The sequence below is a fragment of the Haemaphysalis longicornis genome, unplaced genomic scaffold, assembly GCF_048455015.1.
Source record: "Haemaphysalis longicornis isolate Haplotype H1 unplaced genomic scaffold, Haemaphysalis longicornis Haplotype H1 scaffold_1, whole genome shotgun sequence".
Taxonomy (NCBI): Eukaryota; Metazoa; Arthropoda; class Arachnida; order Ixodida; family Ixodidae; genus Haemaphysalis; species Haemaphysalis longicornis.
In genome coordinates, this window is record NW_027526203.1 from 140,422,838 (window position 1) to 140,437,548 (window position 14,711).

At 46.1% G+C, this 14,711-nt stretch overlaps 1 protein-coding gene across 1 annotated transcript in view; it reads right to left on the reverse strand.

The window, feature by feature from the left end:
- Positions 1-281: 281 nt before the first annotated feature.
- Positions 282-14,711, reverse strand: part of LOC144137052 (tRNA (34-2'-O)-methyltransferase regulator WDR6-like) — a gene marked incomplete at its 3' end in the record, with an annotated part of 102,496 nt that continues 88,066 nt past the window's right edge. Inside the window, 2 exon segments of the mRNA XM_077669442.1 lie at positions 282-416; positions 3,703-3,838. Of these exon segments, the coding sequence (XP_077525568.1) occupies positions 282-416; positions 3,703-3,838 (271 nt within the window).

The window sequence follows — 14,711 nt, forward strand, 5'->3', positions numbered from 1 at the left end:
GCTTCTCTTAGCAACTTTATTGTGCTAAATTTCAACTTTTAAAATATCTGTCGCAATTTTTCCCCCATAATGAACCTTCCCCCCAAATTCATCTCAAATCTTCTTGAAAAAAGTGGGTTCATTACGCGAGTAAATACGGTACTCTGTATCGTGATGCCTTGTGCCTACAACAAACTTATTTTTCCAAGAAAAGAACAGTCAAAATGGTTTCTCCTCAAATTAGCAGTGTGTGTACCAAGTTGTGTGGCACGCATTCTCCAAGCAGACGATCTAGAGCTCACCGGTGATCTGGGTGCAGTGCGCACTGGTGAGGATCTGCTCTTCCAAGACGATGACCGAGTTGTCCTCAGCGATGAGATAGTTGGTCAGCACCAGTGCGTTGTCATCTCCCCCTGTCACCACCAGCAGCATCCTATCTGCAAAGGCCATCAGGCAGAAAATGTTTCAGACAGCCAGGCTTTTTCTCTAAAACAAGTGGCACGGGAGAAGGGATCTGTTCTTGCTTGTGTGTTCGACCCTGAACCTAAACTAACATGCTGCCTCACTCAGCCTTCAATCGGTCTGTCGCTGAAAGCAAAATGAAACTTGGAGTGTGAACTGAAATACATCCCACTTTTCGTTTGGCACAAGGCCTCTGTCAATAGACGGATTGCAGACAAAATGTTATAGCTCTAGTCTCCTACCATGAACAGTTAGACACTGAACAATATCCTTAGTGCGCAATGGGAGAACACGACTTATTTACTGAAAAACGTACCAGGAAGCGTCAGAAAATGTTAGAAAATGTCATGAGAGGTCATGTACCAAGTTCAGCCATGCACCATTCAGACAACAGTGTGTGGAGCAGAAGTTGAGCCAGAGAGGAGCAAGGAAGATGAAACAGGGTATCGGTTCATGTTCCAGGAAATGGTTTTTGTCAGTACAGCCATTTTCTGGATTTTTTTTTACCAAGCCTAACGAAACTTAACTTCCTCTGTAAATTGATGCACTGATTCTGGACTAAGCCTTTTATTTTACTATATGTCTGTTAAGTATATAGATGCAACTACTACGAACTGTCAAGTTTCTGCAGAAACAACAACAAAAAAAAAATCACGCCATATCCACGGAATGAATGATGATAAGTGGGGCGAAGCTCGAGAGGGGGAGATCATCGGTAACCGTAACTCTCCCGTGAAAGTTCGCCCATTACATCATTAAGAAAGACGTAAGACTGTGTGCGTACATTGTACAAATCAACTTTTATTTTCGGAGTCAATGCTCCCAGGCCCAGACCTGGTGAAAGACCCCGCGCCATCGAGGGCTACCCCGCACCTCCACCACAATTTGTCATGTAGGATGGGACACAACGGTAAAGAAATAACTTTTATTTAGGGCGAACTTGTGCCCGAACAAGACGAGAGGAAACGAGCAAAGGTCCTTGCGTCTCGTTCGATCTCCGAGAACGACTGCCTGCGTTCGTGGCGTGATCTCTTGCGTGATCTCCCCCTCGCAGTGCACGTGCGCTCGCGCCTCCGTTGGCGAACACAGAGAAGCTCGCGCTCCCGGTGCCGAGTTTGCGCTGCCGGTTGCAGCCGGTTCTTGCGCGTGCAACGCGGCCCACTTTGCGACATCTCCGAAAGCATGCGGCGGTCACGTACCACGAGCCACAAGGGATGGACAGACCCATGGCTTTAGGAGCTTCGCCCCTAAAAAAATCCTACTGAAACTTGTCTCTCACACATGGCCATTGTGGAAACCCCATGGATCCTTTTTACCTCTTTCCAGGTGCACCGCTTTTGGCCTGCACGTGGCGTGCCCACTCGCCCCACAAGCTATGTCACACAAGCTGCGCCCGCTTCCCGTTGCTTCCCCTGTTGGCCGGCCAACACTTCTCCTCACGCCAGAAGCCCCTCCCCTTCAGCAGTGTCAGGGCAGCGGGCGTGCTTTATCAAAGGAGATGCTGCTCGAATGCCCACACCGCCACAAAACCGTTAGCATCAAGAAGGTAGGACGTCGAGGCCTCTTAGGCCTCCCTCGCTTGCGGCCACATGTGGCCTAGCGACACTCCTGGCGCCACTAGCAGCCGGTCACAAAGTCACACGTTAGTATATCGCAATTAGCTGGCCTTGTATGGGCAACCACCACGCACACACCTGTTCTGCTCAGCTAATAACGCCATTTCTTTGCCCCAGCCCTTTGGGGAGCCTGTCTACGCCTTGTCGGCGAGTAAAACCCATCACAGTGACCACATGACACAGCAAATTCTTCGTGAATTTCAGGGCTGGCGTTGCTTACCGTAGCTAGCTAGCCGGGGTTTCAGCGCTGTGTAGCAAACCCGCAATTCCCACATTGCCACCTAACGTGCAGAAACCCCTTAGCTCTACACAGTTTCTAGTGCACACTGCTAACATGTTGCGTAGCCACGAAGGTCTGCAACATCAGCGGCACCACACTACAGCCTCACCTCAATTTAGTGAAGTCACTGCAACCCACCAATTATTTCATTGTATCAGGAACTTTTTAAAATCTAAAAAGCCGTAAGTCTATGCGCATCTGCTAGGATACCCGAATTGCTTAGCTGAATAAGGAAATTCGTCAAATGGGTTTCCGTAAAACCGCGGCTCAACTGTATACCCAAAATATGACAGAACCAAGGCCACATCCATAACCTATTCTTCAAACCTTCTTCATTTTCCGACAAATCGGGTTCCACAGATTGAAGTTTCAACGGTACACGAAGGGTGGCAACAATAGCACGTGTGCCATTTTGCACAATCATTCTGTGTCCCCAACAGGAAGTGTGGATGCAAATTTTGAATAAAGGATGAAGTGAATAATTAGTTCAGTTTGCACTTTTAATATTCTAAAGACCCTAACTATGGTGGACAGAAAATAATATGTCTTTCATACAGACCACTAAATGAGAACACAATGACTGCATACCGCCAAGAAAAGAAAAACATGCACAAGGGTTTGAGTTTGAAGGAAAGAAAACATGTACAAGGGTTTGAGTTTGAATCAACAGCTCCGAAATTTCATCATGATACTGTTTGCTTCCGACTGCACTTCCTGGCCTGTACAGTGTGCAAGGTACACACACTGTCGCCAAACAGGGGGTCCTGAACCTACAGAAGCTGCGGAGAAACTGCTAGATGCCCACTGGCATTCACTAATAATGGGTTTTGGCACTGGAGAGTCAGCTTCAAAACCATGAAAGCTATTTTTTTGTACATGCGTCTCGCACGGATGTTTTCTTCCCACTGGACTCGGTCTCAAAGAATATATTTCGGGCCAGTTCCACATTCTCCAAAACTGCGCAGCTAGCATCAAGAGGATTTTGGAAAAACTACACAGCAGTTTCCCCACGTTTGGAGCACACCGCCCGCATGCATTCCTTGCGTGAAAAAACTACTGATACCATATGTCAGGGGGAAAAATGAACTCTGGCAGTTAATGCTGTACTTGTGCACAGGCAATTTTGTGCCCAACAGGCAATTTTGTACCCGAGCCCAACCACCCTCGTTCCCATCAGTAAGGCCTCATCGAGGTGTGTTTGTGCGAGCAAAGTTTTCTCGTCTAATAAGTTACGCCTGCTCGTCGTACTAATCGCAAGGCTCTACACCGCCTCCACGTTCAAGAAAACGAAGGCAGGAGAAGCCTCCTTGCGACGGGTACCTGGAAAAGCGGGCCCAGCCCTAAAAGGGAAAAAGTCCCGATCACCTTGCACGCAGAGTACGTCGAGGGCGTTGATGCCGGACTGGTGTCGGTGGAAGGCGGCAATGAGGTCGTTCTTTTGCCCTTCCAACTTCCAGAAGCGCAGGAGCCCATCGTTGCCGCACGACAGCAACAGCGACGGCTGTGGAGGACAACACAAGAAACGGCCGTTAGGGTGCACCTATGCCATGTTTGAAATATTGAATAGTAGCAGTACAACTACTGTTTATAGTATCAACGTTGTGACTATGACTACAAGACGTGCGAATGGTGACTTTTGCCTCTGAACCAAATACAGTGGAATCTGGATGATACGATTCTGGGTGATATGAATTTCTGCTAAGTCCCGGCAAAATTCAATTGTGAGGTTTGCAATGGGAAAAATTTCGGCTCTTACGAACGGACCTGAGTGGCCCGGCAGATGATACGAACGAGCCGGCAAGGCGCCCGACTGCCAAGCGAGCAAGCAATGGCGACGTACGGGCTCTCTCTCCCCTCTTTGTTGCTCTTTCTCCAGGAACGGCCGGGCTGTTGTTTTCTGCTAGCGAAAACGCGCCGCGCACTCCACAGGTGCACTGGCACCGCCGCAAAACCACCCGCACACTGCGCGGGCCACGGCAACATGGCGGAGGCTTCGGTCGCAAAGTGGTGCGGAGCGCTTGAGTGAACGCTTCTAACCGCTCTTTAAAATGCCGCTCAAAGCACACTCGAAGTTGCTTGTGCAGTAAATGAGCTAATAATGTGGGCGAAAACGGCGCTATAAAACATCATCCGCGCCGCTAGTGAAAGCACCAATGAAATATCTGCCGGGGTACTAAGCCTAAACATCTCCTGCGGAGCCAGCCGGCTGTCTCAAGGGCTTCAAAACTGCTGCCATGAGGCGCACGCCTCCCCATTGGCACAAGTCGTCAGGCTCCTCCCACTGCCGCGCGCGTCGCGTGTCATTTTCTGACCGAGGCACTGGCGGCCGTGGCCGCGAAATTGCCGACGCGGGCGTGAAAAAATCCCATGCGCAACGCCGACGCGCATGAATAACGTGCAAAAACGCGCCATGCGGTTCACGCCTTGACTGTTGCAACATGTAGTGAGCTTGGGCACAGCGTGTGAGGAGACGAAAGTCCAGAAAGGACCGCTCGACAACATGGAGGGTTTAAAAAAAAAATAACAGAAAAACATCACGGATTTCTTCCCGCGAAAGTAAGAAAAGAAATAAACGAAAGCTTTTTTTAGTCCTAAATATTTTGGTCTGTGTTGGTTCATATGAATTTCAGATGATACGAATATTTCTCACCGCCCCACGAGATTCGTATCATCAAGATTCTACTGTACAAAAATGAGCACTAAGGGTTTTTCTTTTTTTTTTCTTCCCAAACAGTTTTGAATCAAAGCAAATGTACTGAATTGCCACCGCAGGAACTGAAATCCATGATCTCCCGAACGTGCTTAAATAAAATTAGCAAAAAAAGCCTACCCTGAAGGATTACAGCTTTTTTTAAAATGAAAACTACAAACTACAAGAACGTGTGCCATAAAATAAGTAGTTCACAAGTTGATCAATTAATTCCTGTTGACTATGCGGCAATAACATACTGCGTTGCAGTGCTTTTCGCACTCCACTGACGCATTATCACGACATCTACGGAATGACTGCTGCACAGTGGATAGGCACTGGATGTCGGGTTTCGGCTTTTCCTCGCTTGTTTTTGTATATGTCCACATTCTAACACACTTGTTGCGGTCACATCTTGAAGCGAATTATACTTCTACGACATATCAAAAAATAATTGCAGCTTGGCAGGATGCTCGAATGCCAACAAAAGCTCTCTGTAGATGTATTTCTGCGTGTGCCTTGCCTGCTCTCACAAGTGTCAGAGGTCACAACAACCCATCACTGTTACCACTGTCTGCCGTCAGGGGTAAGTAATTATACTGTCGCCTCGTTAAGATCTGATAAAGGAATGTGGACACCAGGGTTGGGACATGTTGGTTTAGCCCTGCAACACGCATCTGCTCCAGTTGTAATGATTGCACCTTCTTTTAGAACACAGACACATCATAAAATCCCATACAGTACAGCCTTGTTAGAAGAGACACACTTAGTTATAAGAGGCCTTTGACTGAAGACTGTCTGGTTAGTTTTCCCGTGTTCACCGCGTTAGCAACATCACATACAAGGGACCTTGGTTACAAGACACATGTTTTCTGGGTTCATGAGTGTCCCTTGTAACGAGGTTTTACTGTAGTAGAGTTGTGATTACCCATCAGCTGACTGACACACAAACGACATGCCGTGAGTGCTCTCATATTCAACCACTTTTATTTGAAGAAACCCAATGAGCTTACATGCGATAATAATTACAAAAAGGCACCAGGAAAGATGACACGCAGTGGTACTTCCCAATTCCGCAAGACACTGCTGTGAAGATAATCATGAATGCGTGGAGGATTCCTGCAAAAGCTTCAGTTCTTTTTCAGGTAGGGCCCAGGAAGGGGCACTGACACACCGCCCTTGTAGCCTGGCTGTCTCTGCTGCTGCTGTTATCTCCAGTACTACCTGCTTGTGGTGTCCATCAAGGACCTTGGTGCGTGCTAACTCTGGGCTTCAGCTGCAGTCACGGCAATGTATCTCAAGGTGTCCACTCGCTGCTTAGTGTACGTTACAATGGTACACACACAGTCTATCGTTTGAGCGTCTACTTGTCTGGTCTGTGTACTCTTTGTCGCAGGTCAAGGGTATCGAGTAAACTACACCCTCACTGTTACACCAAACAAAGCAGATTTTCTGGTTCTTTAAGCAAGAAGGGCATTTTTTTTCCGCCTTCATTGACACGTTTGCGGTGTCTGTAATTTGTTGGGGGCTGAAAGGGGTTACGAATGTAAGGGATGATGACAACGTTTCTGGTATCTTTTCACTGGGGCTTTTTCAACCTGCCCCACTGCCTAAAAAAAGAAGAGTAAGAGTGGCAGATTGAAAATTTGATATTCAAATGCCTCTAGTCATATAACTAGAGGCATTTTATACACAAATGTGTATGTACACATTTTTAAAGCACAGGTGTTCTTTTTCGTTTTTGCTATTGTTTACTTCAACATTTGCATCAACATAGTTGCAGCTTTTAATGGCCAGCTACAGTGCCACGCATTTGCTGTTTTCATTACAGTGGAACCCCCATTATAAACTTTCTCGTGACGGTGCGAAGACCTCATATGACCAAGGTGTCATATGATTGGGTTGTGAGTAAATACCGTCTTATTGCATGGTCTAGTATGACATGTTTACAAAGAGTTTACTGATACCACAACTTGCCACATAACTTGTGTCCTTGTGTAACTTGTGAACGCTTACCTTAAATTGCATCTCACACAATTTGTGCATGCCTAACTTAAACCTGAAATGCCTAAAAGAAATAAAATAAAGGCTCCTTCCTAACCACGCCATCTTGCAAGGTCTTGCCTCCATGAACTGTGGCGAACACACATACTCCTACATTGCTTCCTTTCTGACCAACCTGCACGGCACCAATAGGCATTGGTCATCTCCGGCTTGACCCATTCCCAATGTTGCTCAAAGGAATCCCCCAAGGATCTGTCGTTTCACCATTATTATTCAACCTAACTATAAAAGATCTGCCACCGCTCCTCGCAGCAATCTCCAATTTACATCATGGAATTTACGCTGACAACCTGGCCTATTGTATTAAGCTTAATACAAGCTTAATACCATATTAAGAGAACACTTGTCTAGCCTAAAAGGTAGCCCATGCACACATTTGACCTCGCATTGTAAAGAGTGTGGACTCACACCCTTCTTTGATAACACTGTCATCCTGTTCAAGAATGGCAACAAAACAACAAGAAAAATTATAGAGGCCTTACACATTTTCCTTCACAATGAAGACTGTGTAAGCCACCCATCCTTAGCATTGTCAGATAAGGGATTATCATTGGTGTCATCGTGTGTATAAAATTGCTTAGAGTGAACACGTGTTGATAAGTACGCCGTCGAATGATGGTGAATCGCGTGCGCAGTACAGTACTCTGTTTTTCTTTTTTTTTTTTAAATAAATTTTTTATTGCTAGAAGCGCTTGTCAGTGTGTTTTTTTCCTTCTTGTCCCCATTTGTGTGCGCTATAAGATGAATGAATTCCAACTAGGCCGGTTCGCTGTCATGTTTCAGAAGAGGTACAAGATAAGGCAGCCATCATTGCCCAAGTCCGCGGCCCAAGTGAAAAAAGGGAGGATAGCGCCAAAGAGTTTGGAACTGCCTGGAGCTCTCTCTACCAATTTGAAAAGCAAGGACGCCCCTCTTGAATGGTGCACGCGCGCAAAACAAAACACTGATGGCTGTGGCCTTTCTGGACATCAACAAAGCGGTGCTCACTTAGTTTTGTGAACAGCATTGGAACGAGGTGCCCCTGTCTGACAAAGTTCATTGACAAAAGAATCTGAACTTCGCTTGCATGCTTAGACAGGGCCAAGGAGAAAAACGCACAGAGAAAGCGAACCCACAGGATGTTTTGGATGAGTTTGACACGATCCTGTTGTCCTTAGGTGTGCACGACGATTAGCAATGAACCACTTCCAGGGGTGGAACAGGGTCCATGGGTTTGGGAGCAGTCCTGGGAGCAGGCAAAAGTGCCTTTTGTAGCTGGCTTGGAGCAGCCAGAAAGGCCTTTTTGGAGCAGGTTTGGAGCAGCAAGAATTGCATTTGGAGGAGATGTAACACCATTTCACAGCATTATGGTGCCTCCCTATTCTCCGTACAGGCCGCTATGCAAGTCCCTGCCACGTACCTAATCTCTCTACTATTCTCAGGCGTTCTACCATGCACTAGAACCAACTCTAAACCAGGAACGCAGTTCTTGCACTATATCTGGAGGTTTACAAAATGCGGAGTCACCTACTCCGCAGTACGGAGTCACCTTCGTAGTACGTAACAGGCTATCCCGGCACCGCCGTTTACGGCGTGTTCCGTCGTTTTTTCGTGTGCTTGCAGCGCGTAATTCGTTGAGGTAAAGGTGTCCAAGCATTGCGGCGCGAGACAAAAAGACGTTGTGACACAATCGCAGTCACTAACGGCAGAGAAAACGCACCCGAATTAAAAATATAGCTGCGGCGAACGCGCGCCTGCAAAAACAAAGCAAAAAAAAATGGTGGCTGAACCGCGCCGGCCAATCAGAAACGCGGAACGGGGGGGCTTGCTCCAGCGCGCGTGCTCCTGCCAATCAGCGGCTCGTAAACGATCGTCGTGAAATCGGCGATAACGCTCGTTCTCCTCATGCGACGACATTTTAAGATAGCGCGAAATACCCACAAAGAAGGCAGCCACCAGGCTGAACTAAGATGGCTGCCGCCGGAAGTCTGCTTTGAGTGTGGCGCGCGCGAGAAGTTCAAGCTTTTTTAGCCCGATTCTCGGCGTTTTGCGGCTCCCGCTGCGTTTACAAAGTCGATTTTTAGAATTTCCCCACCAAATTCAGCGGTGAAACTATTAGAGTAGGTGCTTGAAAGTATAGAGACTTAAAAAATGTTTTTTTTTTTTTCACAAAATTCTTTTTTTTTCTCGCTATTTTCGACCATTCTTAGACGCGCGTCCCCCTTAGTTCAGGCGGGTTTGGCGCAACAGGGGCGGTTCGGCGCAGGATGGCGCAGGCAAACACGTTTGGCGCTCAATGGCGCAAATGGCGCAACTGTTCCACCCCTGCACTTCTTGTAGTGTGAGAGCTGAAGTGTGAAGTTGCCGCAAGGTAATACCTGTGCTACACGAGCGTTTGGAAGGACATTTCAGTCGAACGGCCTTCGAAATTTCAAATGCCATTCGAACTGGAAGGAGTTCCGCCAATCTAAACGACAATTCTCAAAGGCAGCTGAAAGTTTCTGCATTCAACAGCTATGTTTTGGTGTCGCCACTGCTGCCCTGTTTTGTTCTAGACAAAAATTTAATTTTAAAATTAAAATGGGCAAAAAATTGCTAACAATTGGTAACAATCTACAAGCGTGCACAAAACATGCACAAAACCACCAGATTTTTTTCTTTTTTCGCACTGCCGGTGTTGAGAGTATCAAGTTACCGTACTTACCCGATTCTAACGCGCACTTTTTTTTCCGGAAAAATAGGCCGGAAAATCGCATGCGCGTTAGAATCAGATACGAAACCGAAACTGCCGAAACAGCGGAAATTTTGCCCCACCCATCGTCATCGCCATCTCAAGATGGCGCCAAAGCTTTTAGCAATGACTCTTTTTTTCCTCCATGCTTTTCGGACACAAGAAGCCTAGGCGCCTAGGCTTTTCTATCGGCGTTCACACAAATCGGCAAATCGTCCCACTTGCGCGCTTGATAACAGCAATGGCAGCAGTGGCTCCCACGTGCTCAAAACGAGCGGTCGGCTGAAGCGTGCGCCTCTGGAGAAGCTGGTGGGATGGGCGTGCGACGCATGGGCCACGATCCCATCGACGATGGTTGAACATTCGTTCAGAAGTGTGGCATTGCGAATGCGCTCGACGGCACCGAGGATGAGATGTTGTGGTCAGCGGAAAGCGACAAGGAGCGAGATTACTTCGGAAAATAAATCGCCCCTTTCTCTCGCATTCGTTTGTCTGGGTCACAAAGTTCCGTGCATGTTCAATCGAAGCTGCAAGTTTTTTCGTTTTTTTTGCCAGGAAAATAAGGTGCGCGTTAGAATCGGGTAGGTACGGTACGTTGTAATTAGGGGTGTGTGAATATCGAATTTTTCGAATACGAATCGAATAAGAATATCTAGCTTCGAATATCGAATCGAATATCGAATAATTAATGGGGGACGTGGCTTTCGAAATCAACTTTTTGATTTCTTTGAGAATTTTTATAAAAATTAGCACAGCAACAGGAAATGCTTCTGTGGTAACACCATAAAAATTTCAAAGTAATATTCTGAAAATTTTGCTATTTATAAAATTTTCTTTCTGTTCACCTTGTAGTGACCTTGAGTGGCCTATAAAACATCATATAAAACTTGTTCAAAGTGTTTTGCATTTCCAAACGAATGGGCCAGGTCGTGGCAGTCTTAGATTTTTTTTTTATTAGAACACTTTTTTTCAGTTCTCAGTTTTTCAGAGGTGAATGTACAACAGGCATATAACCATGAACGACTATTTGAATAAAAAAATTCACAAAAAGTAAACCTGAAAAACCAAAAATGTCACGACCTGAACTGTTCATCAAGGAATGTACAGGGGTGAGAGCTGAATCAGATTTGGCAGCAGTTTTTGGAGCAGCGAAATCTTGATTTTGGAGCAGAAGAACGACATTTATTATGACACCTTAGGGTCCTAAAAATCAAATTTTTGCAATTCGGACTGGGCAAATGCACTTTTTAATCCGTTTTGACCGTACAGAGGTCAAAACTGTTAACAACAATGCGCGAACGCCTGGCTTTCGATACGTGCAGCGCAGCCTGCTGATAGCCACCGGCATGACCAGCGAGATGAGGTGACGGCGCTGCGGCAGCTTCGCATGGGAAAGCTATTGCCCATGCTTCCGTGTTTTGTGGGGCAAGGTTCGACGCCGAAAGTCCCTCACCACGACCCCCGCCAAAGCCTATATTAGACGTTATCTTACGCTGATAACCAGTGCAGTCTTGTCGTAGCCTTTGTTATGGTTCGAATATAAAAAAACGGGGAATGCGGGAACCATACCAAAAGCGAAAACGAGACTGCACTGGTTATCAGCGTCAGATAATGATTGATATAGGCGTTGGCGGCAGTCATGGTGAGGGACTTTTGGGGTCGAATCTCTCCCCCAAAACACGGCAGCGTCGGCAATAGCTTTCGCATGCCAAGCCACCGCAGCGCCGTCACCTAGTCTCGCTGGTCACGCCGGTGGCTATCAGTAGGCCGCGCTGCATGTATCGAACGCCACGCGTTCGCGCGTTGTTGTTAACAGTTTTGACCTCTGTACATAACACTGAAACAGCCTTTCAATAAAATTTTTTTCTACCAGAGCATCGCAACGTACGAACTGCACTACCTTTTTACACACCATTTTTCTCAATGCATAGAGAGCTTGGAGTCTGTTGAAAATATCGCAAAACAATGAAAAAAAATGCAAAACTAAGCAATCGTAAGGCATTTTAATTATCATGTGAATGCAAAAATTATTATTTTTTAATCCCACACTCGGCTTTACCCACAAGTGTAGAACCACGTCAAAAGTAGCGCAAAGCGAGGTGACAGTCGTCGCACCCCACCAGCCCTCCCATTTCCATTCCCAAGGTGCACGTTCACTATGTTCATGCTTTGAGTAAGGTTGGTATGTTTAGCCACATCACTTTTGGCATTAAATTTCGCTACAGATAGATTAACCATTATTACTAGCGTGCAATAATGGCCCGTCCCGCTACCGGACACTGCTTGAACATTTTGCAGCGGTGTAGCCTGCCGCCACTTATGCAGTGTCGATCATTCCATTCCCGCCGCTCGCGAACTGACTGTCAAAGGCAAGAATAACTCGGCGTTTTATAACACCGCAATGAGTCCGAAATTTCACTTCAAGCACGCACTGCGCCTCAGACTCAAGGCCGAAACACGGCGAATTCGCGGGCACCATGTTGTTTTTTATGAACTACCATCTTTCGAGTCGCGCAACTTCCCGCAACATACCAAACGACTAAATGTAAACCCAGCAACCCTTATAACCAAAACCACGATAGAAATCGGCGAAGTGCACTCTGCCTGAACCACGAGCAACTGCTTCGCCCGGCGGCCATGTTTTTCAATCTTCACCGAGACGGCGGCGCCCAGTTATGTCGCTCCGGAGATATGGTGCTCCGAAAATTGCCATTTTTTCCCCCAACTTGCACAGGTAGTTTGTCACCTCAGTACATATAAGTATTTTTTCTACATGTCTTTGGAATGGTCTTCGATGGGAAAACTTTAAAAACTCACAGAACATAACATGCGCAACCCGACATCGTAACTTTTGAAAAAAAAAAAAAATATCTGGAAAATTTTATGCGGGTTTTCTATTGATTGATCAATCAATTGAACCTTCAAAAACACCATCACCTTGAGGGAGCTGGAAAATTATATCATTAGTAAGAATTTTTCCTCACTGAAACTGACGTGCGCGTTAAAAGAGCCCTCCTCAGACTGTTTTGGAGCAATGCGGCGCAATTTTTGGAATTTTCAAGCTTTTGGAGCAGCCTGGCGCAGGAAAACAAATTTGCATCAAAACTGCGCAATATGCGCAGCTGTCTCCCCCCTGAATGTAACACAAAAAACGGAAACAAAAATAGACCTAGCGGTCACGAAGAAATCACTGGAACATGAGAGACGTAGGTGGCAAAAAAAAAAAGTTTTGAGAAAACTGGTTGTGCGTCTTTCTTTTTCTGCCGTTCGTGCATTTGTGAATAAACGAAGATAAAAGAGACGGCCAGGACCGGAAAGAGGATCGCTCGGCCGATCCAATGGTACCAAAATGGCCGCGCCTGGTGGCACTGTTGCGGAGATACCGCGGTCCAAAAATTGCCGATTTTTCGCCTTTTTAAGCTGACATTTTGTCACCGCAGCAGGCAAAAGTATTTTTTATCCCACTCTGCGATGGTTTTCGACGGAAATTGCAAACGCACAGGATAGAAAACATAGAAGCCGAATATGTGGCTTTCAAAAAAACGATGTTTTGGTCATTTTTTCGAAGTTAAAATAGCCGCGTCCTCCCCTTAACAATCCAAACATTCGATAATAGCCGATAATTCGAACCCTTTCAAATATTCGAAATGTTTCGAATGCACAGTTTTCCAAGCGAATATGAATATACCATATTTAATATTCGAGTAATATTCGAAATTTTCGAATATTCGCACACCCCTAATTGTAATCATAGAGCGAGTGATAAAGAACATAAACAAGTGAAAAATTATAAAGATCGTGCACTCTAAACGCCAAGTTACACTCATAAATAATTGTTTATGTAATTACGGCATGCAGAAACTGTGCCCGAGAGTCCGACTGTTCGCATTTCAAAGGCACTTGAGAACCTCAAAGGTTGTTGTGGTGCTTCTTCGAATAAAATGGCTTTTCAACCAAATGCCTTTGAAAACATCCTGTAAAGCTCAAAGGTGGCATTTGAATCAAATGACATTCCACTCAAAGGCCTTCAAAACGCTCTTGTAGCACAAGTATAAGGCTCGCAAAGTAATATAACCGACTTACTGAAATAAATTTTCGGTCTGTGGCCGATTTTCCTCTCATTTATGTTCGTTTCATTCTCGCGGCAACGCAGTTCCCGCAAAAGTGAATTTTTTGGCTTTCCCCGGCAGTTTTGTTATTGCAGGGTTTGACAGTAGTATTTTTTTGGTGCACCATGAAGCATGCCGAAAAAAAAACTTTGCTCAGCCCAAACATCTACACAAAGAAAGCTATTAGGCATACACAGAAAGTGTGCATTGTGAAGGAGATAAAGTAAAGTCGAGGACATCCAGTGTAAAACTGAGCAAGAAGGAGAGCAGCATCCAGCACATGCCATACAAAGGCTAGGGTAGAGACGGAAAACAGAGATACCAGTGCAGCTGTCGATGAATGTGAAGAGAAGCAGACACAGGCACAACACTACGTGGGAAAATGAAACATGGAGAACTTTGGGCACAGCTAGAGGAGCGAGGTAGATTAGATTAGATTGGACTGCGTTTTTATTAATCCGGGCTATGAGGCACGCTGTTTGGGAGGGCTCCGGATTAATTCTGAGCGCCTGGGGATCTTTAACATGCGCTGAAATTTCAACACGGGCATTTTGCATTTTCGCCTCAATCAGAAAAATGGCCACCGTGGCCAGGATCAAACTTGCAATGTCCTTGGGTTTGAGCCACTGCGCCACTGGAGTGGGAGCTAGAGTAGGGGGAGGCCACAGGGAAAGGAAATTGTGCTACACTGGGCCATCACCCCTTCTCCAATTGAAAACTTGCACATGCTGCCAAGAAACCATTTGAGGAAAGAAGATGCAGGACAGGCAGGCCAACAGGACTCTCTCTCTCTCTCTCTCTC